Source organism: Apteryx mantelli, chromosome 12 (assembly GCF_036417845.1).
Source record: "Apteryx mantelli isolate bAptMan1 chromosome 12, bAptMan1.hap1, whole genome shotgun sequence".
Classification (NCBI taxonomy): Eukaryota; Metazoa; Chordata; class Aves; order Apterygiformes; family Apterygidae; genus Apteryx; species Apteryx mantelli.
In genome coordinates this window covers 17337439-17360172 of record NC_089989.1, presented here as the reverse complement: position 1 = coordinate 17360172, position 22734 = coordinate 17337439, and the positions used below count along the sequence as shown (strand labels likewise).

Below are 22734 nucleotides of genomic sequence, written 5' to 3'. Positions count from 1 at the left end.
GGAGTCAGGCATCATGGGGGGAGAGAGGGGGGGTCTCGCCCCATCTCAGTGCGGCCGTGGGGGCAAGGGGGGAGCTGCATTACGCCGTGCCCCGCGCCTCCCGCCCCACAGACGGGCAGAGCCTTTCTGCCGTGCACAGGCGTGTTTTCCCAGCCCCACGTGTCCGGCTGCGGCAGGAGGGGTGGGGGAGCGCTCGGTGCCCCCCTGCCGTGGGGCTGCTGGCATGGGACAGGAGCAGGGTGCTGCACAGCCCCGGCGCTGCAGCCTCTCCGACGAGTCCGGTGCTGCCCCAGCCCTGCAGCTCCCACGCCATCTCCTCCCTGGGTCCTTCCGGAGCCGGCACCAGCTGGGTCAGGCTTCAGCGCTCTTCCGCATCGGCATCCCCCTGGGAGCCGCTGCGTGCTGTTTCCCCACCGGATCGCGGCGGGGGCGAGGGCCCATCTAGGAGGAGGAGCGGGAGCGTAGGCGCTGTGCTGCGCCGGGCAGCGGGGACGAGGGCTGTCCCGTGAGCGTGCAGGGGCTCGGGGGTGCCCGGGAGCCGTGGGAAGGGCGGCGGGGCCCCGGAGCAGCTGCCAAGCCGGGGCAGGCTGGCCCGGGGCTGCTCCTGCAGGCAGCCGAGGTGCGGGAGCCCGCGGGGCGCCGAGGCCCCGGAGCGCTCCAGGCAAAGCGGCGTGGGTCGCGGCGGCGTGGTGCTGCCCTCAGCGGGCGGCCCAGTCCTCTCCGAGGAGCTTGCCGCGCCGGGCGGCACCCGCTGCCTCTCCTGGGCCGGCTTGCGGGGCAGCCCCAGCCTTCTGGCCGGGGGCCAGGTCCCTGTAGTCACCTCCAGCGGTGCCGGCGGCCGGGGGAGCCCCGCTGCACGGCGCTGGCGGGAGCTGCACGCGCTCAGGACGGGTGGCGCGGGGAGCCGTCGGCCGCGGGGCGCGCTGGTGGGGGGCCGGGGGCTGGCCGGCGGCAGCTTGCCCAGCGGGGAGCCTTCCACCAAGAGCTTCATGCCCACGTAGTGGGGTACGGCCACGGCCGCCTGCGGAGGAGGCAGGGGGACGTGGGGCGTCACTGGCAGCGAGCTGCTCCCCTGGCCCACGTCAGCCCAGCTGCAAGACCCCATCCTTCAAGGCCATCAGGAAAGCAAGGGGCCAGGACCTCAGAGTCCCCCAAAGGGTCCCCCTTTGGGGACAGGTCCTTTAGTCCTATAGTCCTGGACTTTCCTTATAGTCCTTTTGGCTTCTTGCCCTGTGGAAGTGCCCCTCCTGCCCTGTACCCTGTTTCTCCTGCTGCTGGTGGCTTTCCTGTGTCAACCTCTGGCTTGGGTCAACCTCAGGCAGCACCAGCTGAGCCCGCCCAGCCCTCGCCCTGCCGCAGGTCCTGGCCCTGGGTGGCCGGGCATGGGCAGGCTCCCCCCAGCCCTGCTCACCTGCTTGTAGATGAGCTCAAAGGCGCCTGTGGAGCAGTTGCGGTCGGCCTTGTGGTCGATGACCACGCGGAGCGTGTCCCGCTGGACGCTGGCGCACAGCCGGCTGGTGACTGCCGTGGAGGCGGCCATGGTGGGGCTGGCGTTGATCTCCAGCAGCCAGGGCTGGAAGTCCTCCCCGAAGACAAAGTCGGCCCCGTAGAGCTCGAAGCTGCCCTTGCGGGACTGCACCAGGTCCTGCGAGGCCTGCACCGCGTGCACGATGGCCGCCTTCATGCCGGGCACCATGACGTCGGGCCAGGCGCGCGCCTGCCCCAGCTGCTCCAGGTAGGCCTGGAACTGCTGGGACGACCACATGTTGTCGGCGGGCAGCTGGGGGTGGCGGCCCCGCGCGTTCTCGTAGTGCTTCTGGATGGAGTTGTTGCAGAGGTGGATGGCGCTGGGGCGGAGAGAGCGGGGTGAGCGCCCGCAGCGGGGCCGCGGGAGGCGGCAGTGGTGGTGGAGGCACTCCCGCACTCACGTGTCGAGGCTCTGCAGGGAGAAGGGCTGGGTGGAGAAGCGCAGGTAGCTGTCGCGGTAGAACCAGACGGTCAGCGGGTTCCAGTCGGTCACCAGGAACCACTGGCGCACGTCGAACTTGGTGCCGAAGATGAGGAGGGGCCGCTCGACGTACTTCTGCACCACCCACTTGCCGTCCTTCACCAGCAGCGGGTTGCAGTCCACCAGCCGCAGCACCTCCTCCAGGCGAGCCAGGCAGACGATCCCTGCGCGACACCGGCCGCCGTGCCGGAGCGGCACCGGGAAACGCTCCGGCCAGGCACCGCTTTTCCCCCCCACCACGAGCGCTCCCTTACCCCGGCCCCGGGACTTGGCCCCAGGCTTCACGATCCAGATGTTGTGGTCGCCCTCCATGTCCAGCTGCGGGAGCAGCACTGCCAGGTGCTGCAGCACGGCCCGGCTGCGCTCCAGCAGCGCCCCGGACATCTCCAGCACGGCGCCCTCGCTGCGGGCAGACGCGGCGCTCAGGGCCGGGCACCGCGGCTCCCCGCCGCCGGCCCCCCCGGCACTTACTGCACCACCCGGTAGTAGCCCTGCAGGAACTGGTGCCAGGCAGCGCCGCCGGCCTGCGGGGGCGACCCGGGCTCCTGGTCGATGTCCTGGTGCCGCAGGCTGCTCAGGTGCTCGCCGCACACCCGCAGCGCCTCCTCCAGCAGCCGGGCGGGCAGGCGGCCCCCCGGCCCGGCGCCCGCTGCGAGGGGCGCGGGGTGAGCGCCCGGGAGCGGCCGAGCCGCCCCAGCCACCCTCGGCGCCGGGAAGGAGGGCAGCGGGAGCTCACCCGGCGCCCCGCTGGGGTTGGGGGGCCGCTGCGGCCCCCGCGCCCTCTGCAGCACCACTTTGAGGAGAGCGCGAGCGGCGGTGAGCCGGAAGTCCTCTGCGGGAGCGGGGGCATGAGGGCAGGCCGGAGCGCCGCGGCGGGGACGCCCCGCGCGTCCCGGGGGCCGGGGCTCACCGATGAAGGCTTGCTTCTCGTCCGCGGCCCCCAGGCGGTAGCAGCGAGGGAAGAAGGTGTCCGCGTCCGCCTGGTCAAACCAGTGCAGGTTTCGCAGGTTGAGGCACAGGCCGGCCTGGGGGCAGACGGGTGGCAGCACCCTGAGCGCCTCTGGGGGGGGGGCCCATGCTGGCCGCCCCGGGGGCCCCGCGCCGCCCGTCCCACCTTGGTGGTGAAGGAGCCCGCCTTGGCGTAGTGGTTCACCACCTGGTCCTTGTGGAGCAAGCGGCAGTCGACAACGTCACGGCGGCTGGTCCAGATGAAATAAGGCAGCTGGTTTCGGACCAGCTGGGACTGCGGGTGGGAAGGGGCCTGGGGTGAGACGCTGGTGGGATCCGACCACCCCCGGTGCCCTGGACCACGGCTCACCAAGACCCAGCCTGACCCCCGTCCCACCACCCTGGGCACCCTCACTACCCCACAGCACCATGATCCCACAACCCCCCGGTCCCCCAGGTGACCCCTGTCTCCCCATATCTGCCCTGGCTTCCAGTGATGCCCCCCTCATCCCAGCCCCCCAACCCTTCAGCCCCAGCCCACCCAGCTGACCATGAGGTTGTAGGTGCCACTGGGGTCCTCATCCCGCTGCTCCTCCTCCTCCTCGCCCTCCTCATCTGGGGAAGGTCGGGAGTCAGCCAAGCCCAGCGCATCCCCACCGCGGCACGTGCATCGGGGCTGGCAAGGGGCCTGGGGACCCCAGCGGTGAGCGGGGCCAGAGGCCGGGTGCTCCCTGGGGCACAGCAAGGTGGGGGGCTCCCTGCCAGGAGGCATCCCACTGCTGTCACGTCCCTGCGACCACTGGGGCCAAGGCTGAGGAGCAACCCCTTCCCGGGGCTTGCAGCACCTCCGGGCTCTCCCCTGGGAAGCTCGTGCTCTGCACGGAGCCCAGAGACGCTGGGCTCAGAAACCACCCAGCCCGGCCTCACCTTCCTCGGCAGCGTTGCCGCCATCACCCTCCTCCTGGCCACCGGGAAGGCGCTCGTGCCTGCGCCCTGCTTTGCACGCCCAGGAGAGCTTCTTCTCCACCCAGCCGCGGGCTCGCAGCAGGCTCCGGATCACGGGGTAGGGGCCTTGCAGCGCAAAGATCTTCTTGTGCTGGGGAGGGCCGGCAGAGCTGGGCGCACCGCCCGGCCGAGTGCCCTGCCGGGGCCGGAGGAAGGCCGTACCCGCGGGCACAGGAAGGCTGCTGCGGCACGCAGCCCTCACCTCGATGGCCCTCTCCACGTGCAGCCTGGCCCGCTTGAAGCGCTCGGGGTCGAGCGAGGGGCGGCTGCCGCAGTGGCGGCGCCCACAGCCCTTGGTCGCTGGTGCCGTGCGCCCTGGGGGAGAAGAGCCCCAGCTCGGTGGCCCCCGCCTCGCCGCCAGCGGGGACGGGAGCACGGTGCCACGGGGAGGGAGATGCTCCTACCGTCCAGGCCCCCGGGGAAGGGGGGAGGCAGAGCTGCCCTCTCTGCTGCCGCCGCAGCCACCGCTCGCTCGATCCACATGTCGGCGCCTCGGGCAAGCAGGGGGACCCCTGAGAAACCCCGCTCTGCCAGCCTGCCCTCGCCCGCCAGGCCGGGGGGCTGCAGTGTGCCTAGGGGGGCTGCGGCCCGCCACCCCTGCCCCTCACCCGGAGGGCTGCTTGCCCTGTGGCCACCAGCAGCCTCCTGGCCTGCGAGTCATGGCACGGCGTCCCGCAGAAGCCTGGGGGCACGGAGAAGCCGCTGGCGGTGTTGCCTCCGTCGGACCATGGGGGAAAGACGGGGTGCCCGTGTAGGGGCGCGCAGCGGGGCGCCCTGCATGCCCCGGATCGGGCCCAAGGATGCTCCAGCGGGGCACTGCCGCAGCGGGATGGCACCGAGAGCCTCGAGAGCAGCCCCGCGGCTGGCCGTGCCGGGGGCAACCGAGCAGCCCAGGGCAGGGGACGGCCCGAGCCCTGGCACCCGCATGGTCCTGCTGCCCCGACCAGGCCACATGCTCCGGAGCTTGCAGGGCAACAGATGTGGCCCCATGTTGACACAGCCCCCTCGTACCCCCCAGACCCTATCACTCCCCACAGACCCCCTTGTACCCCACAGACCCCCCCCACAGACCCTATCGCTCCCCACAGACTCCCTTATACCACATAACCCCCCCCACAGACACTATCACTCCTCGTAGCCCCCCACAGTCCCCTCCTTGTACCCCCCAACCTCCCCCAGACCCTATCGCTCCTCCCAGCCCCCTCCAGCCCCCCTTGTACCCCCAGCCCCCCTACAGACCCCTTCATACCCCCATTACAGCCTCCATCGTACCCCCCATCCCCCTGCACCACACAGCCCCCTAGAGCCCCACACACCCCCAGCCCCCATCGCACCTCACCGCGCCTCCCCACAACCCCCCCCCACCAACCCCTTTGTACCCCCAGGCCCCCTAAAGACCCTCCCACAGCCCCTGTCGTACCCCACAGCCCCCCCCGCGCCAACGCGGCCCCCCTGCAGCCCCCGTGGCGCCCCGCCGCCCCCCGCGGGCCCCGCGCCCCGGCCCGGCCCGGCCCGCACCGTCGGGGCCGCCCCCGCTGTTTGGCGTTGCCGTGGCGCCGCCGCCAGGCCCCGCCCCCTGCGCCGCCAGGCCCCGCCCCCTCCCGGAGGCAGCGCTGGGGGGGGGCACGAGCCCTCCTCCCCGCGCAAGGGAGGGGGGTCCCCAAACCCAGGCACGAGGGAACCGATCAGCCGAGTTACAGCAAACGAGGAATTGTTGAAAAAAAGAAAAACGAAGGGGGAAAAAAAAAAGAGGGGGGGGACAGAGACCGGGGCGTTGACACAGTCTTAAACAAGCACGGTTTGCTTTGGGACGCCGAATCCTCTGGCCGTCCCCGGGACGGCGCCGCGCACCCCGCGGGCGGCTCCATGGCATCTGGCGGCTTCTCCTCTCTTCCGCAGGCAGCGAGGCCGGGCTGTGGCCGGCCCCGTGGGGCAGCGCCGCAGGAACGCGGGAGAAGCGGGGAGCCCGGCACCACAGTTCAAAACTGCAAGGCAAGAAGGGAAGGCGCAGGGCCGCTGACTGCCTGCTCCTCGCTCGCGTGCGCGCTCGCCCTTCCCTCCCACGCTGCGCTGAGGCAGCCTTGACCCATGGCTAGCTGATTAATGGGGATGGAGACTAACGATCACCGCCATTCGGCACTGCCCAGATTGTGGAGCTCCGCACTCCGGGCTCGCTTCCCTGCCTCTCCTTGCCCTGGGGACTGCGCAGCTCATCTCAGCGGTCCGCATCCCACGGCTGCTGTTCGCACCCTAGCAAAGTGCCAGCACGCTGGTGGCCTCGCAAGGCTGGCGCCTCGCACCGCGCTCCTCTCTCACCGAGGAAGGAGCAAAGTGGGTGCCAGCTCTTCCAGGTGTCCCTGCCCGCTCCCAAGCGGTCCCCCTGCCCCAAAGGGCACCTTCCCCCGGGGTTGCCGACACCTGCCCCACAGGTGGGGACAGCCTGGGGCCAGGCTTCTGCGCGCAAGGGTCACAGCAGGCCTGAGCTCCACCCCCGTCCAGAGACATGGGAAGCGTCGCCTCCCGCTTTAGAGCCTCACGTTCTTGAGGAACTCCTCTGCCACGATGCGAGCCCTGGCGTTGACAGACAGCTTCATCTCGCTGATTTCCTTGTCGATCTCCTCCATGAAATGGATCACAAAATCCACGAGCTTGTGCTTGTACATCTGCTCTGTGTGGAAGTTTGTGATCAAAAAGCTGATGTCGTAGCCCTGGGGAAGAGAAGTGGCATAAGCAGTTAGCACGCCAATCCCACGACCTCACGTCCTCGTTCTGCTCTGGAGATCCCCTCTCCCCAGCAATGCCAAAAGCGCAGCAGGATGCTGCTCAGCAGCTCCCCAGGTCACCTCACCTCCACAGGCTTCCTGCGGAGGATGAAGAAGTTCTCAGCCCTCATCATCATAAAACGCATGAATTTATGGCACAAGATCTTCTCAATCTCATCAGCCTGCAGAGAGAAAGCAGAAGTGAGGCTTCCTCCAAGCAACGCGCAAGCCACCAGCCCATTCCCTCCCCTCCCACCAGCTCACCTGTTTCACTGCAATGCTGACTCGCACAGAGTTAATAGATCCCTCGATAAGAACCTTCTCCTTCTCGTTCCTGCTGATGATCACTGGCTGCAACAACAGCTCTTTGCTGCTCCTGCAGATGCAAGAGAAGGTCAGGACTGATTAACAAGGGAGCATTTGCTGGCCACACAGGGTATACAAGCGGGGAGCTGCAGGGATCACAGTCAACATAGACACTTGGAGTTTTAGTTTCACGCTCCTACATGATGCTTTCCACCTCCTAGCTGTGTGCTTCATGAAGGTGGGTTCCCCCTCCTCTCCACAGTTCCTCAGCTCCCCTGCTGGGACCAGCCCCATGGCTGCCTGGTGGCAGCTCTCCAGCAGCACCCAGCCTGCACAGTCCCCTGGTGTCAGGCACAGACATGCTGAGTGGAGGCAACGGTGACTAGATGGGATTGCTTTTTGATGTAGAGACCCCAGCAAGAACTAACCCATCCCAGTGTCCGGAACAGGGCTCAGGTAGACTTAGGGCAACAAAACCAGAGCAGAGACCATTTCCCCCGTGCTGCTAAAGCCGTGCTGGCAGTGCCGCAGCACGACGGCTCCCCAGGGACACGCTGGCCCTGGAGACCAGCAGAGGCAGAGCAGCCGCCCAGGGGCAGCTGTCCCCAATGAAGGGAAGGCAGAGGGCCCGAGCGGAGCGGGGGGGCCCGCGGGCACAGCCGCCCCCGGCCGTACCTGACTTCCACCTCGGGCTTGTTGTGGCGCTCCACGACCTGCGAGGAGAAGTTCTCCAGGCACAGGGCGGCCTGCAGCGTGGCGCGCACCGCGTTCAGGTACGGGCGCAGCGTGGCGGTCTGCGGGGACACGGCGTCAGCCCGGCAGCAAAGCCCCCCGGCCCGTCGCCGCCCCCGGGTTCCCCCCCCCGGGCCCGCCCCCGCCAGCCCCCCGGCCCAGGCCCGCTGTCACCGCCGGCCCAGCCCCCCCCAGCCCCCCCCGCCAAACCCTCCGGCCCGGGCCCGCCGCCCCCCGGTGCGCCCCAGTCTAGGCCTCGCCAACCTCCCCGCAGGGCCCACCATCTCCGGCCCGCCCCCGGCCCGAACCCCGCCAACCCCGGTCCGCTGCCCGCCCCCGGCCCCGCTCCTGCCCCCCCAGCGCGGCCCCCGCCGCCCCCACCCTACCATGGTGGCGGCTCCGGTCCGGTCCCGGGAAGCGGAAGTGGCGGCTCCCGGCGGCTCCTCTCTTCCGGGATGGCCGGGAGCTCCCACTACGGCGGGAGGGGGATCAGGGGAGGCTCCCGCCGCGCGCCGAGGGCGCGGGCCGCACCGGGACGGCCCCGCTGCGCCGTCCAGGGGAATGTGACGGCGGCGGCGGGGGGAGCGCGGCGGCGGCGCCCGCGGAGGGGAACAGCGGCCCCCTCACCCCCCCGTCCCTCCGGATTGGCACAGTCCTGTCACTGCATCCATATTAGGGAAGGCAGAAAGAGCGCGGGCCGGGCCAATGGGCGGCGGGCGCTGGGTGCGGCTCGGCCAATGGGGAGCGCGGGGTGGGCGCGGCGCTGGCCTACGGGGGCCGGAAGGGGCGAGCGGCCTGGGCCCGGCCCCCGCGGCGCTCCCGGCCGCCCCCGCCCCGCGGCGCCGCCGCCCGCGGCACGCGCTGCCCTGCCGGCGCCTTCCGGGCGGCCGCGGCGCCCCCGGGACCCCCCCCACCCCCGCCGGGGCCTCCCCCCCGCCCCGGTTCCCCTCAGCGCCCCGGTCCCCGCCCCCCCGATTCCCCCCCCCCCGGTGCCCCTCAACACCCCGGTTCCCCTCAGCCCCCCGGTCCCCCCCCCCCCCCCGGTGGCCTTCAGCCCCCTCTGCCCCCCCCCTGCCCCCCCCTCTGCCCCCGCCGCCATGAGCGAGCTGAAGGACTGCCCGCTGCAGTTCCACGACTTCAAGTCGGTGGACCACGTGAAGGTGTGCCCGCGGTACACGGCCGTGCTGGCCCGCTCCGAGGACGACGGCATCGGCATCGAGGAGCTGGACACGCTGCAGCTGGAGCTGGAGACGCTGCTCTCCTCCGCCAGCCGCCGCCTCCGCGTCCTGGAGGCCGAGACGCAGGTGCGGGCCCGGGCGCTGGGGCCTGAGCCTGCTGCCTGCCCCGCTCGATCGCGCCGAGGGGCTGCGGCGGCCCGCTGGGCTGCCCTGGGTGCGGGCAGTGGGTCTGTCCCCACGCTGTGCTGTGTGGCATGCCGGTGGCCGCGTGCGTGGTGTGATGTGGTGTTGCTCTCTTCTAGATCCTGACAGACTGGCAAGACAAGAAGGGTGACCGGCGCTTCCTGAAGCTGAAGGACCATGATGTGGGCACCTCTGTCAAACATGGGAAGCCCAAGAAGCAGAAGCTGGAGGGCAAAGGGGGCCACGGCACAGGGCCTGGCCCTGGGCGACCCAAATCCAAGAACCTGCAGCCCAAGATCCAGGAATATGAGTTCCCAGATGATCCTATTGATGTGCCACGGATTCCTAAAAACGATGCTCCAAACAGGTGCACAGGGAGTTGGGAAACATTTGGATCATCACTTTCCTTCCTTGCAGGACCCGACAAGAGGGCTGGCTTGGACCCGAGGGAAGAGGTGCCCTGGAGGGAAGGGGCTGTGTGGGTCAGCCTTTGCAGTGGCCCGTGCTGTGCCTCTGCTGCCTCCCCTTACTGTCCGTCTGCTCCGTCCTCGCAGGTTCTGGGCCTCAGTGGAGCCGTACTGCGCTGACCTCACCAACGAGGAAGTCAGAGTGCTGGAAGAGCTGCTCAAGCCGCCTGAGGACGAGGCTGAGCATTACAAGGTGAAAAATCCAAAGCCCACCCAGTCTCGTAGCCTCTCCTCCTGTTTTCTAGTCCTGGGCCAGTCTCCTGTCAGTGCAGTCTTGTGCCCTACAGCGAATGCTCCCTGTGTGGGGATGATGCTAGCTTTATCCTGCAAAGGCAGGAATTTATCCGCACGTTCTTCTCTTCTGGCTCCCATGGGACAGTGTCTTGGCTGCAGCCATGAGGTTGTGGCCTGCTGCCCCCGCTCTGGGGGAGTGCTGAGGTCGTTGCCGTGCCCTTTCCTGTGCTGTCCTTGGGATGCAGTGCCCAGCTGTAGTCTCTGTTCCCGCTGCAGTACAGCCCAGGCCTGCAAGACTTACACTGTTCTTAGGCGCTGAGTTTCTGTCGCAGTTTCCATCCTCAAGCACAAGGGACCTCTCTGGACCCTTACCAGAGAGACCCCAAGCCCCTTTCGCCTGTTCCAGCTGCAGGGCTCTGCTTGTTCCAGGGAGTCGAGCCTGAGGCTTTCACACGCTCTAGGGAAGAGGAGTGGCAGCAGACAGTTGCTTTTGTGCTCAGCCGCATGCAAGTGGGTTAACTGGGAGACGGGGGCAGTTGTGGAGACAAGAAATAGCAACCAGGGCAGGAGACTTGCTGCTCTCAGCTCTGCTGTGTTACGTTTGTGGTGCTGCCGGGTAGCCGTGGTTCCCGCGCTTGGAGATTATCTGCCTGGCCTTGGCTGCAGAAGAGCTCTGGGTGAGGCCTCCCTGCCTGACCCAACGCGCTGTGGGCAGTGCTGGCGCTCCTGGGGGTGTTGTGGTACCGGCGCCCTGACCTGGAGGCGTCCTGCCAGTCGGTGCCGAGCGCTGCGTGCGTGTGACAGGCCCGTGCCCCTTGCACAGTGGGGATGGCCAAGTCGCAGTCAGGAAAACGCTCTTCCCGTAGCAGGGGTTTAAGTTTCACTCGCGGCGTTGTGGTTGCCCTTCCTGTGAGAGTGCAGCTTGTGGTTGCCGCTGTGTGTAGCTTAGAGACCTGCCGCGTCTGCATCGGCCCATGGCACCGCCAGGCGGAACGGGAGGCTGCCGAGGAGCCCAGCCCTGGAGCTTACGGCGGACATGCCGCCACCAGGGATGTGTCCGGAGGCGCCAAGTTCTGCAATCTGCTCTGCACAGGGACCATGGGAGAGGAGGGAGGGCGCAGGCCTTGGGAAAGCAGGAGAGCAGCCCTGGGCACAGGGCCGGAGAGCCACAGGGCAGCGGGGTGCTGGCCTGGCTCTGCCTTGTGAGGTGTGTGGCGCTGGGCCCATGGCTATAGGGCCTACTGCGGGGCTGCGCCGCGCCTGCGGGCTCCTCTTCAGCGTCGCCGCGGTGGGATGCAGCGAGGCCTGAGCTCCGCAGCGCGGCAGGGCCTGCTGCCTCCTCGTGCCTCGGCGCTGGCGCGGCCAAGGGCCCTGGGACGCTGCGCTGAGCGCTGCTCTCGCTTGTCCTGCGGTTGCAGATCCCGCCTCTGGGGAAGCATTACTCCCAGCGCTGGGCCCAGGAGGACCTGCTGGAGGAGCAGAAGGACGGAGCCCGGGCAGCGGCTGCCGCCGACAAGAAGAAAGGCATCCTGGGACCGCTGACCGAGCTGGACACTAAAGGTGCCTCCGTCCCTGCCCGCGTCTGCCCAGCGTAAAGGGCCTGGAGGGGGCGGCCAGGCACCTGCGCCAAGCACAGCTGAGCCCCCGGGACCCAGGCCCTGCTGCCCCGGGGATTCCTCCCTTTCTAGCGGCTGCCCAGGGGAGGGCACAGCTCGGGCGCAGCTGCAGGGAGGCTCGGGCGGTGGAGAGAGATCACGGGAGCAAAGCTGTCTCCGCAGGGAAGAGCGGAGCTCGCCTTCCACTGGAGTCCCGCTGAAGCGTTGGACTGGGCCTCTCCCCTGCTGCTGCTCACTGTTTTCCCTGCTTCCTCCCAGATGTCGATGCCCTGCTGAAGAAGTCGGAGGCCCAGCACGAGCAGCCGGAGGACGGGTGCCCCTTTGGGCCCTTGACGCAGCGTCTCCTGCAGGCTCTTGTGGAGGTGAGGGGCCTCGGGGTTGTGTTGGGGCTCTGTGGGCCCGTGTCACTGCAGCTCGGTAAACGACCCTTCTCTTGCCCCCTTCTTGCCAGGAGAACATCATCTCCCCCGTTGAGGACTCCCCCATTCCCGAAATCGCTGGCAAGGACTCAGGAGCCGATGGCGCTGGCACTTCCCCCCGCAGCCAGAACAAGCCCTTCAGGTGAGCAGCTGAGGTGGCCCCAAAGCTCCGCTTTGGCCGCTGGATGTCTGAACACGCCAGGGGTTTCCGCATCTTCCGCAAGCGTTGGGAGGGAGCCAAGAGCAACCTGTCCCTTGAGTAACTGTGGCAGAGTAGGTTCGGGCAAAATGTAGCACAGCCTCGAGCACAGGCGCTTCCCATTGTACCACAGCCGTGCCCAGGTCCTGGCCCAGGGAGCATCCGTGTCCTCCTCCCTGTGCCCTGGGGGAGAGGACGAGTCCGTGTGCAGCCATACCGCCGTGTCTGCTGGCCGTGGCGCGCACAGCACCCGCTCTCTGCCCCTTGCAGCGTCCCCCACACCAAGTCGCTGGAGGGGCGGATCAAGGAGGAGCTTGTTGCCCAGGGCTTGCTGGAGTCGGAAGACCGTCCCGCCGAGGACTCGGAGGACGAGGTCCTGGCCGAGCTGCGCAAAAGGCAGGCCGAGCTCAAGGCGCTCAGCGCACACAACCGCGCCAAGAAGCACGAACTGCTGCGGTGAGTCCAGCAGGGGAGGAGGAAGAGGAGGGTGCAGGGCTGGCGGGCAGGGCCTGACATCGGTGTCCCCCCAGGCTGGCCAAGGAGGAGCTGCACCGCCAGGAGCTGCGGCAGCGCGTCCGCATGGCCGACAACGAGGTGATGGATGCCTTCCGCAAGATCATGGCTGCCCGGCAGAAGAAGCGCACCCCCACCAAGAAAGAGAAGGACCAGGCCTGGAAGACCCTGAAGGAGCGTGAGAGCATCCTCAAGCTGCTGGACGGTTAGCGGGGAGCTGAGGACTGGGCTGCAAGTTGCTCGCACCCCCGTTTCGCAGACTGTAGCTGAGCTGCCCCAGCAGCCAGGGCAGGGGAACGCGGGGACGAGGAGGGCCCTGCCCGCGGGCATGGCGTGGTGGCAGTGCCCCTGTCACGTGCGGGGTCTCGGCACGGCCGTGCTCTGCCTAGGGTGACCCCGTGGGCTTGGTGTGGCGGGTGAGCAAACCCCCGGTGCTGTGACGCCCCGCAGAAACACCCAGGCCTGCGCTACCTCCCTCCCTGCCTGTCCCGCTAGACCTTCCGTCCCAGGAGGCAGCTCCTGCTCCCTCGTGTCCCGCTGGGCCCCCGGGGCAGCCACCCCTCTGCCTGGGCTGCTCCCCCGGCAGTAGACGGGGGCAGCTGCCTGCCCTGCCTCTGTCACCCCGGTGCTCCGGCTTTGACCCCCGGGGTGCCCAGGCTGCTGCAGCCCTTTCGAGGAGGGGCTAGACTGGCCTTGGCCTGCTGCACAAAACCCCTTGGCCCTCGGGCCAGCGCTGCGGCCACCGTGACCAAAGCTGGGCCTGGCGCTGGGGAGCGGAGCGTGAGGGCACGAGGGTGGGGACACCCCTGCCTTCGTCCCCCCAGGGACCCCGGGCGCGGAGCTGCACAGCCGCGCGCAGCGTTCCTGGGAACCGCTGCCTTGACCGCTTCCGCCCCTCGGTCCCTGCTGGCCTCCCGCTGTTATTCTCGGAGCCTGACATCAGCCGCGCAGCGAGGGGGCGCGCGGGGCGGATGTGGTGGCCGCTGCGGCGCGGATCCCACGGCCCGGCATCCCTCCCCGGGCCGGGCCCTGCACTGCCGCGGGGGGAGGGATCCCGGCCCCCCCGGCAGCTGCTGGCTGCCTGCAGGGAGGAGCTGCGGCTGCTGGCCGGCCCCCGCGGGGCTCTGGCGCTGCGCCGGGGGGGCTGCAGGGTGACGGTGTCGCCCCACGCGAGGGGCGGTGGTGGGGCTGGAGCGGGAGGCGCGGGGGGCGGGAAGGGGCCTGCTGTGGGAGCGTGCTGGGACAGGGGGGCCGGGGGGGCAGCCCGGGGGCGGGGGCGGCCCGCTGCGGTCGAGGTCGAGCTCTCCGTGTACGTGTGGTTTGTGCTGCCTCGCTGCCAATAAACGGAGCCGCGGGGAGGTGGTGGTGTGCTGCTGCCGGGAACGGGGGGGCTCCCGCCGCCCCCGGGGGAGCCCGGGGCGCTGAGCCAGGACGGAGCGGCCCCGGGGGGTGGGAGGCGCGGGGGGGAGCGGCCCTGCCGTGGGGAGTCCTGCAGGGCCCCCGTGCCCAGCCCAGGCCGGGGAGCGGGCCCCTGTGCTGCCCCCCTCCGCCTTCCCGTGCGCAGCGGGGTCTCTGGCCTGCAGCTGGAGCTGGAGCTGGAGCTGGAGCTGTCCCAGTCGGAGCGCTGGGAGCAGCCGCGGAGCTGGGGCGGCCCCACGGCACTGCAGCCTGGGCCTCCCCCCTGCTGCCTGCCCACAGCTGCCCCCTGGGAGAAGTGGGGCAGCCTGGGGGGAGTGGGGCTCAGCCCTGAAATGGGCCCTGGGGAACTCGTGGGTTGGGGGGCGACGCTGCTGTGGGTCCATGGGGGGGGGGGGCAGGCTCAGGGCAGGGGGTGTGAGCTGGGGGCGCCCCCACCCGTGGGCGGTGCCCCACACGCTGCCCTAAGGCCCGGCCCCTGCCAGGCCCCGGACGCTCGCGGGGCACCTGCGAGTGCGGCGCTGCCCGCGGGGCTGGCGCTGTCCGCGCCCCGGGCGCGCGGGGCCTCCCCACGCGAGCCTCCGCGGTCACGCGTGGCGCCGCCCGCGGCCGCCCATTGGCTGCAGCGCCGCGCGGTGCCGCCCCCCCGTGACGTCAGGGCTGCCCGGAGGCGCCGCGCCGGGAGGAGCCGCCGCTGCTCGGCGCGGGGCCGGGGCCGGGGCCGGGGCCGGGGCCGCCGCAACGCCGTCGGTAAGGGCGGGCGGGAGGGCGGGCGGCGGGGCCCGGGCAGGGGGACGGGGCGCCCGGCCGGCACGTGCCGAGCGGCGCCCGTGCCCGGCGCTGCCGCCTCGCGCGCGGCTCGCGAACCCCACGGGACAGCGCCGAGCCCCGCTCCCGCGAGCCCCGCGCCGCCGTGGCAGCCCCCGCGCCGCCGCCGCCGCCGCCGGGCACCGTGCGGGAGGCCAGCCTCGCCCGGCGCTGCTTGCGCCCGCGCCCTGCTTGCACCTGCGCCCTCCGCGCTGTGCGCCGTCCCCAGCCACGCGCCCTCGCCGCACGACGCCCGCCCGCACGCCCCGGCGGGCCGCGGCCGTCGGTGCCCCTGGGCGGTGGGGCCGGGTGCGGGGTGCTGCAGGGTGCCCGGCGCCCCTGCGCCCCGCCGTGCCACGGAGCCCCCACGCCCCGCCGCGCCCTGACGCCCCGTGCCCTCGCTGCGCCAGGCCCAGCCCGTCGCCGCGCACCGGGGCAGCGGGCGGCCCAGCCCGGCCCCGCGGGGTACCATGCCGCTGGGGCAGGACGGGCCCAGCTGGAAGAAGAGGACCGAGGACATCCGGCGCATCTACGACTTCCGGGAGGTCCTGGGCACGTGAGTCGCACGCGGCCCCGCGTCGCCCCCTCGCCCGGCGTGCCAGGCTCCAGCCCCGCTGGCCCCCCGCCGCCGCGGCTCCCCGCTTCTGCTGGGCGCAGCCAGCGCAGGTGACAGCCGCGCCGCGACGGAAACCTGCCAGGGCAAATATTGGCCCAAGGCGGGGGCCGCGCAGGCTGGCACGCGAGGGGCTGGGCCGTGGCGGCCGAGGGATGCAGTGGAGTTGCTGCTCCGCCCGGCCGCCTCGCCGGGACGTGGCGAGCACGTGCGCAGCCGGCAGCCCTGCAGCTGAGCCGGGCGCCGCAGGCCGGCGAGGGGCCGGGTGGCCGCTCCGCAGCTGGCGGGGTGTGTGCGGGGTGTGCGGCGCCACCGCGGCACCGTAAGGCTCTTGGGCGGGATTACCGGCTTAATTGCAGAAAGGCTTAGGGGGACGGGGATGGCGAGTGTGCCGCCCTCCACCTGCGCCCCACTGCTCAGGGGCCGTGGGGAGTCCGGCCCCCCCGAATGCGCCCCCTGCACCAGGTGCTCAGCTCAGGCAGCCCGGGGGATGGCCACCGTCACCGTGCAGGGGGCAGCGATGCGGGGCTGAGCTGGGGTGTCACCTGGGGCTGGAGCACCCCGGCCTGCGTCCTCGGCCCCGACTGGCCCAGCGGGTGGCTCCCGCTCGCCTTTCTCCTATAAATAGCCGGACTTTCTGCCTGTTACCATGGCAATAGCAGCGGCGCGTGGCTCCCGCTGGCTGGCAGGCAGTGGGCAGCCCCCCGGCCGGCTCACCCCGCTCCCCCCGCGCCAGCGGGGCCTTCTCCGAGGTGGTCCTGGCAGAGGAGAAGACGACCCAGAAGCTGGTGGCCATCAAGTGCATCGCCAAGAAGGCGCTGGAGGGCAAGGAGACGAGCATCGAGAACGAGATCGCCGTCCTGCACAAGTAGGGTCCGGCGGGCTTGGGGCCCCGCTGTGGCCGTGGGGCAGCCGTGGCCGTGGGGTGCCCCTGCCCCCCCCCCCCCCCCCCCGTCCAGCTCTCCCCGCCGGTGCCCGCAGCTGGGCCTTATCAGCGCCTCCGAAAATAGCCCAAGCCACGCGACAGCCCTGACCCCGGCTGCTCCGCACTGCCGGGGGAGGCTGGGGGGGTGGCCGCCGGGCCCCCCTCACCCCCCTGCCTCTGCCCGCAGGATCAAGCACCCCAACATCGTGGCCTTGGATGACATCTACGAGAGCGGCAGCCACCTCTACCTCATCATGCAGCTGTGAGTGGCGGCGGGGATGGGGCCGGCGGGGGGGGGGGGGGCCAGCATGCAGGGCGTCGCGGCGCTGCGCTCACCCCGGCGCTGCCCGGCCCCGCAGGGTCTCGGGCGGCGAGCTCTTCGACCGCATCGTGGAGAAGGGCTTCTACACCGAGCGGGACGCCAGCGCCCTGATCCGGCAGATCCTCGACGCTGTCAAGTACCTGCATGACATGGGCATCGTGCACCGCGACCTGAAGGTGAGCGGCGGGGGCCACCCTGCCGCCCCCGCGGCTGCCCCGCGCCCCGCGGCCGCCCCGCGCTGACGCCTCCTCCCCGCAGCCCGAGAACCTGCTCTATTACAGCCTGGACGAGGACTCCAAGATCATGATCAGCGACTTCGGGCTGTCCAAGATCGAGGGCTGCGGCAGCGTCATGTCCACGGCCTGCGGGACCCCCGGCTACGTCGGTGAGACCGCGGGGGGGGGGGGGGTGCGGGGAGGGTCCAGCGCCCCCGGCTTTGCTCGGGGCTCCCCAGGGCGCGGGCTTGGGGTGCAGGCAGTGATTTGCCCCCTCACTCGTGCCGTTTCCCCCAGCCCCCGAGGTGCTGGCACAGAAGCCCTACAGCAAGGCGGTGGATTGCTGGTCCATCGGGGTCATCGCCTATATCCTGTACGTACTGCGGGGTCCTGGGGCAGCGGCTTATCCCAGCCCTGCTGCTGTGCCCGTCCCGTCCCGTTCCCTCATCCCGGCCGCGGTTACCCCGTGCGCTGCCCAGGCCGCCTGGGTGCCCCCGCTGCCGTCACCCTCCCTGCTCTCCGCCCAGGCTCTGCGGTTATCCCCCTTTCTACGACGAGAACGACGCCAAACTCTTCGAGCAGATCCTGCGGGCCGAGTACGAGTTCGACTCGCCCTACTGGGACGACATCTCCGACTCAGGTGAGCCGCGGCCCCTCGGCTGAGCGGGAGAGGCAGGGCCGAGCCCAGGATGAGGCGCCGGGTCGGGGTCTCTGGAGTGCAGCCTGGCTCCAGAGGACACGGAGCGGCTGAGCTCGGACACCGGCAGCGGCCAGCCCCCGTGGGGGCCGCTGTGCCCCAGCCAGCGCTCACGGCTGCTCCGCGCTTCGTCCCAGCCAAAGACTTTATCAAGCACCTGATGGAGAAGGACCCCAGCAAGCGCTTCACGTGTGAGCAGGCCCTGCAGCACCCCTGGTAAGGGGGGGGGACCTGCCTCCAGCTCCCCAGCGCCTCCCCGGCTCGCCCCAGGGGCCCCGCTCCAGCTCTGCCCCCGAGCCGTGGGGCAGGGGAGGGCCCCCGCTGCCCGCCAACCCCTCTGCCGCCCCAGGATCGCTGGGGACACGGCGCTGGACAAGAACATCCACCAGTCGGTGAGCGAGCAGATCCAGAAGAACTTCGCTAAGAGCAAGTGGAAGGTGAGTGCGGGTGCCCTGGCGCGGGGCCGGCGCAGCGGGGTGCCCCACGGGGCCCCGGCGCTGCCTGACACGCGCCCTCCGCTGCCTGCAGCAAGCCTTCAACGCCACGGCCGTGGTGAGACACATGAGGAAGCTGCAGCTGGGAACCAGCCAGGACGGTCCAGGGCAGATGACTCCCACCAGCCCCTGCCACAGCGACCGGCTGGGGTTCGGCAGCAGCAACGGTGAGCCGGCAGCCGCCGCGTCCCGCGCCTGGCGGGGGGTCAGGGCCGGCTCCGGGCTCTGAGCCCCTCCTCTCTCCTGCCAGGTTCAGACTGCGAGCGCTCGCCAGTAAACAGGTCTCACCGCTTCCCTCCGGACTGAGCGTGTCCCCACCGCCCGCACCGCTGTGTCCTCGCGCGCCTCGGCGCTGCCCGTGCACCAGCCACAGGGAGCGGGGCCGGGGCGGCGTGGGGCTGGGAGGGGGCCGGGCTGGGGGCCGAGCCCTCCCCGTGGGGCGAGGGCAGAGCACGGAGGAAAGGCGGCCACGGCCCCGCCAGCAAGGGCTGCAGTGCTGGAGGAGGAGGAGGAGGAGGAGGAGGATGCCCTTCCTCTGCGCCCCCGAGCGCTGTCCTTGTCCACCCCCTTTGCCAGCCCAGCGTGGCTGGACTGGGGGGGGGGGGGGGGGCAGCCTGCCCCGCTCGTCCCTTCTCACAGCCGGGGCCAGGCACAGCAAGGGGCTGTGCTGAGCCCCGGCAGGGCCCCGCGCCAGGGTGGCTGCCCCCGGGAGGGGGGCTGAGTCTCTCCCCTGCCGCCTCGGGGCTCCAGCCCGGCTCCCTGCCTCCGTCCGTCCCAGCCACCTCTGCCCCAGCACCATCCCAGCACTTCTTCCCCGCCCCGGCATGTTCAAGAAGAATTTTCCAAATGGATGTTTCTATTTTATTGCTTGTAATAAAGGAAAGAGGCAAATGCCACTCGGCTTTGCTCTGCCCCACGTGGGAGCGGGCCGGAGCCCTGGCTCCCTGCCCCGTGCTGGCCAGAGCGGCAAGCCCCCCCGCACACACACAGTCAGACAGACAGACGTGGCACAGGCATCCCATCCCCGCAGGGCCGGAGCCGGGCGCTGGCGCAGCAATCCCCCTCCCCAGCTGCCGCCTGGGCCCCCGGGGTGCGTTACCTGTGCTCCCCCCAGCCGGGGCTGAGGCGCCCCTAGGAGGGGCTGGCCTTGTCCTTGCCCCTGTCCCTGTCCCGGCCTCGGCCCCGCTTGGGCCGGCCACCGGTGCTCGCCGGCTCCCGGCCCTTGCGGAGGTCGGCGCAGAAGAGAACCTGCGAGCGGGGCGAAGGCGTTGTTGGGGTGGGCACGGCTGCCGGGGCCGCCAGGTGCCGGCGCCAGGGAGGGGGTACTCACCGCCTGCGCCCAGCCGGCGTAGGGGCCCCACAGCCCCCGGAAGAAGTCGCCTGCAGAAAGAGATGGAGAGCGAGTGAGGCCCTGCAGCGCTGGGGGGGGGGGATTGGCCCTTGCCCCTACCCCGGCTGCGGGGTCCCCTTGGACTGTGTGTTCAAGGGAAAGCTCTGCTGCCGGCGCCACGGAGCGATGCCCCGCGCGGGGTTTGGGCCCCTGTCGCAGGCAGAGCCGGGTGCAGCAGCCCGGCGCAGCCCCCAGCCCCCCGCACACCCATCTCCTCGCGCACCCGCAGGGTCAGGCTCCCCCAGCCCCCCTGCGCACCCATCTCCTCGCGCACCCACAGGGTCAGGCTCCCCCAGCCCCCCTGCGCACCCATCTCCTCGCGCACCCACAGGGTCAGGCTCCCCCGGCCCCCCTGCGCACCCATCTCCTCGTGCACCCGCAGGGTCAGGCTCCCCCAGCCCCACGCGCACCCATCATCTCCTCGTGCACCCGCAGGGTCAGGCTCCCCCGGCCCCACGCGCACCCATCTCCTCGCGCACCCGCAGGGTCAGGCTCCCCCGGCCCCCCTGCGCACCCATCTCCTCGCGCACCCGCAGGGTCAGGCTCCCCCAGCCCCCCTGCGCACCCAATCTCCTCGCGCACCCGCAGGGTCAGGCTCCCCCGGCCCCACGCGCACCCATCATCTCCTCGTGCACCCGCGGGGTCAGGCTCCCCCGGCCCCACGCGCACCCATCATCTCCTCGTGCACCCGCGGTGTCAGGCTCCCCCGACCCCACGCGCACCCATCATCTCCTCGTGCACCCGCGGGGTCAGGCTCCCCCGGCCCCACGCGCACCCATCATCTCCTCGCGCACCCGCGGGGTCAGGCTCCCCCAGCCCCCCTGCGCACCCATCATCTCCTCGTGCACCCGCAGGGTCAGGCTCCCCCAGCCCCCCACACACCGATCTCCTCGTGCACCCGCGGGGTCAAGCTCCTGGCGCCCGCGCCCAGCGCCGTGCCGTAGTGCTGCCGGGCGATCTGCCACACGTGCGTGTCCACGGGCACCGCCTCCGCCTTGTCCAGGGCCATCAGGCACACGCAGTCGGCCACCTGCCGGCACGCAGCGCCGTGAGCCCCCCGCAGCCCCCGTCCCCGCGCAGCCCCGGCGCGGCCGCAGCTCACCTTGGCGCCCACGCCGGGCAGGGAGCACAGCACCTTCCGGGCCTCAGCGTAGGGCACGGCGCGCAGCCGGCGCAGCCCCTCGGCGCCGAGCCTCTCCACAATGGCCCGTGCGCTCTGGCTCACAAACTTCGCCCGGTACCCAAAGCCCAGGGCCCTGAGCCGGTCCTCAGCGTCGGCTCCTGCAAGGGGACAGCGAGGCGCGCGGGCCGCGCTCAGGCGCGGGGCGGCCCCCACCCTGACTCAGGGCTGCGCGTACCTGCGAGCGCCTGCGGCGCGGGGAAGGCGTGGAAGGGCTGCGAGTCCAGCCGGCAGAGGCGGCGCCCGAAGGCCCGGCAGAGGCGCTCGATCATGGCCGTGATGCGGGAGATGTGGTTGTTGGAGGTGCAGATGAAGGAGAGGAGGCACTCGACGGGGTCCTGCCGCAGCACCCGCACCCCTGCCGGAGGGAAGGGCTGAGGGAGCGCCGGCCAGCAGGGCACAGCACCCTGCGCTTCATCCCCCGACCCACGGGGTGCCGGCAGCACCCAGCACCAGCCCTGAGGCCACCCCACCTGGGAAGTCGGCGGCCACGCTCTGGAAGTGGGGGTCGGCCGCCCCCCAGGCCCGGTAGAGCGCAGGCAGCCCCACGTCCAGCTGGAAGTAGTCGCGGAGGATGCCGTCCGTCTCGGCGCCGGGTGGCGTGGGGGGCTTGGTGCCGCCGTCCTCGGCGCGTGGGCTCTCCGGGCTGCGCCCCAAGGCAGGCGGCTGCTCCCGGCGGTGCCGCTTGGGTGCCAGCACGGCAGGACGCCCAGCCTCAGCCTCCTCGTCCTCACCGTACACCGTGTACCACAGCTGCTCGCCGGCCTGCGTCAGCGTCCACACGCGCCCGGCCAGGACGCCCGTCCAGCACCCGGGGCTGCTCTCCCGCCACCTGCCATGGTGCCATCAGCAGCCCCGCGTGGGGCAGCCCCACGGCACGTGCTGGGCCCCCGCCCCATCGCGGCACGGCCCCCTGCGGGGGCGAGAGCTGGCTGGGAGGGTCGGCACAGCCTGGCCCCACAGCCAACCCTCTCCCCGCGCCCGGGGGGGCCCGTTTGGGCCGCGAGCCCCCCGCCCGACCGTGCCAGGCGCCCCCTCTCCCCGCGGCCGCCCCAACTGACCGGAAGGTCTGGCCGCTCGACAGCACCAGGTCCAGGCGCAGCTCGGCACGCGGGCAGGGCAGGGAGCGCCACAGCGCCGGGCAGGCGGACGGGGCAGCCCGCAGCTTCATGGGCGCCGGGGGGCACGGCGGGGCCTGCCGCCACCTCCCCCTGCCCCACGGACACGGCGGGGTGAGGTGCCACCTCCCCCTGCCCCGTGGGCATGGTGGGACCAGGTATCATGTCCCCCTGCCCCATGGACGTGGTGGGGTGAGGCACCGCGTCCCCCTGCCCCACGGACACGGTGGGGCCTGGCACCACGCCCCACCTCTGCCCCATAGTCCCTCCCTCTGTGCCCCAGCGCTGCCCAACAACCCCACTCCTGTCGTGCCCCACGTTTCCCACGGCTGCCCCACACCTACCCCTGCCCCACGGCCCGTGCCCAGCCCTGACCCCTCTGCACACCCGGGCTCCCATCGCCCGCCCTGTGCCCCACTCCCTGCCCCGGACCCTCATCCCAGCCCCGGCCCCCCATCCCGGCCCCACTCCCTACCCCGGATCCCAGCCCAGCCCCGCACCCCCTACCCCCATCCCTAGCCTGACCCCGCGCCCTGCCCCCTCCTCCACGCCTCCCGCCCGGCCCCTTCCCCACAGCTGCCCCCCAGCCCCGGCCCCCACAGTCCCGGCCCAGCCCCACACCCCGCTCCCGCCCCGCACGGCCCCGGCGCTTCCCCACCATAGAGCTGCCAGCTCCCCCGCGGAGCGCCCGCCGGAAGCGCGGTCGGCGCTCTGGCTCGCTTCCGGCTGCTCTGTGGCCGAGCGCCGGAAGCGGGAGCGCGGCGGGCGGGCAGCACGTGGCCGCGGCGGCGCCGGCTGCACAGAGGCGGGTTTATTTTCTAAGAATCGATAGATTTTTCTTCCTTCAAAATAAATACAAACAGCGCCCGAGCGCGGGGGAGATGCGAGTCCGGGGCGCAGCGGGGCCGCGGCCAAGCTACAGTATCCGAGTGCGCGGCGGGAGCGGGGCCGCGGCCGCCCCGGGGGCCGCGGTGATGCCGGGGGGCT

The 22734-nt window shown here is 71.4% G+C and overlaps 4 protein-coding genes across 10 annotated transcripts; 2 read left to right on the top strand and 2 right to left on the bottom strand.

The window, feature by feature from the left end:
• Positions 1–60: 60 nt before the first annotated feature.
• Positions 61–8412, bottom strand: LOC106498973 (tubulin tyrosine ligase 3). Of its 7 annotated transcripts, XM_067303381.1 has the most exons (12): positions 8148–8412; positions 7705–7823; positions 6988–7099; positions 6810–6905; positions 3884–4052; positions 3507–3571; positions 3123–3251; positions 2480–3033; positions 2263–2411; positions 1929–2172; positions 1412–1847; positions 136–1021 (listed from the first exon to the last, which is right to left on the bottom strand). In XM_067303381.1, exons 1-12 carry the CDS (start codon positions 8148–8150, stop codon positions 359–361), a joined length of 2739 nt encoding a protein of 912 aa, XP_067159482.1. In that variant the 5' UTR covers positions 8151–8412; the 3' UTR covers positions 136–358. The 7 variants fall into 7 exon arrangements, with proteins under 7 accessions (XP_067159481.1, XP_067159476.1, XP_067159478.1 ...); XM_067303380.1 differs by lacking the exons at positions 6810–6905; positions 6988–7099; positions 7705–7823; positions 8148–8412 and adding exons at positions 4164–4276; positions 4366–4956 and having other exon boundaries at positions 61–1021; XM_067303375.1 differs by lacking the exons at positions 6810–6905; positions 6988–7099; positions 7705–7823; positions 8148–8412 and adding an exon at positions 4366–4956 and having other exon boundaries at positions 61–1021; positions 3884–4276.
• A 420-nt stretch (positions 8413–8832) lies between these two features.
• TADA3 (transcriptional adaptor 3) lies at positions 8833–13928 on the top strand. The gene is made up of 8 exons (XM_067303366.1): positions 8833–9065; positions 9242–9489; positions 9677–9782; positions 11242–11383; positions 11698–11801; positions 11891–12000; positions 12328–12513; positions 12588–13928. Exons 1-8 carry the CDS (start codon positions 8859–8861, stop codon positions 12778–12780), a joined length of 1296 nt encoding a protein of 431 aa, XP_067159467.1. The 5' UTR covers positions 8833–8858; the 3' UTR covers positions 12781–13928.
• A 780-nt stretch (positions 13929–14708) lies between these two features.
• CAMK1 (calcium/calmodulin dependent protein kinase I) lies at positions 14709–18955 on the top strand. Its single transcript, XM_067303384.1, has 12 exons — positions 14709–14736; positions 15204–15349; positions 16143–16274; positions 16519–16593; positions 16691–16829; positions 16912–17038; positions 17166–17241; positions 17396–17508; positions 17703–17781; positions 17915–18002; positions 18094–18226; positions 18310–18955. The coding sequence occupies exons 2-12, from the start codon at positions 15264–15266 to the stop codon at positions 18363–18365; spliced, it is 1104 nt and encodes a 367-aa protein (XP_067159485.1). The 5' UTR covers positions 14709–14736; positions 15204–15263; the 3' UTR covers positions 18366–18955.
• OGG1 (8-oxoguanine DNA glycosylase) lies at positions 18907–22430 on the bottom strand. Its single transcript, XM_067303383.1, has 8 exons — positions 22406–22430; positions 21691–21840; positions 21103–21461; positions 20808–20987; positions 20552–20730; positions 20332–20479; positions 19390–19439; positions 18907–19307 (listed from the first exon to the last, which is right to left on the bottom strand). Exons 2-8 carry the CDS (start codon positions 21798–21800, stop codon positions 19191–19193), a joined length of 1143 nt encoding a protein of 380 aa, XP_067159484.1. The 5' UTR covers positions 21801–21840; positions 22406–22430; the 3' UTR covers positions 18907–19190.
• Positions 22431–22734: the final 304 nt, after the last annotated feature.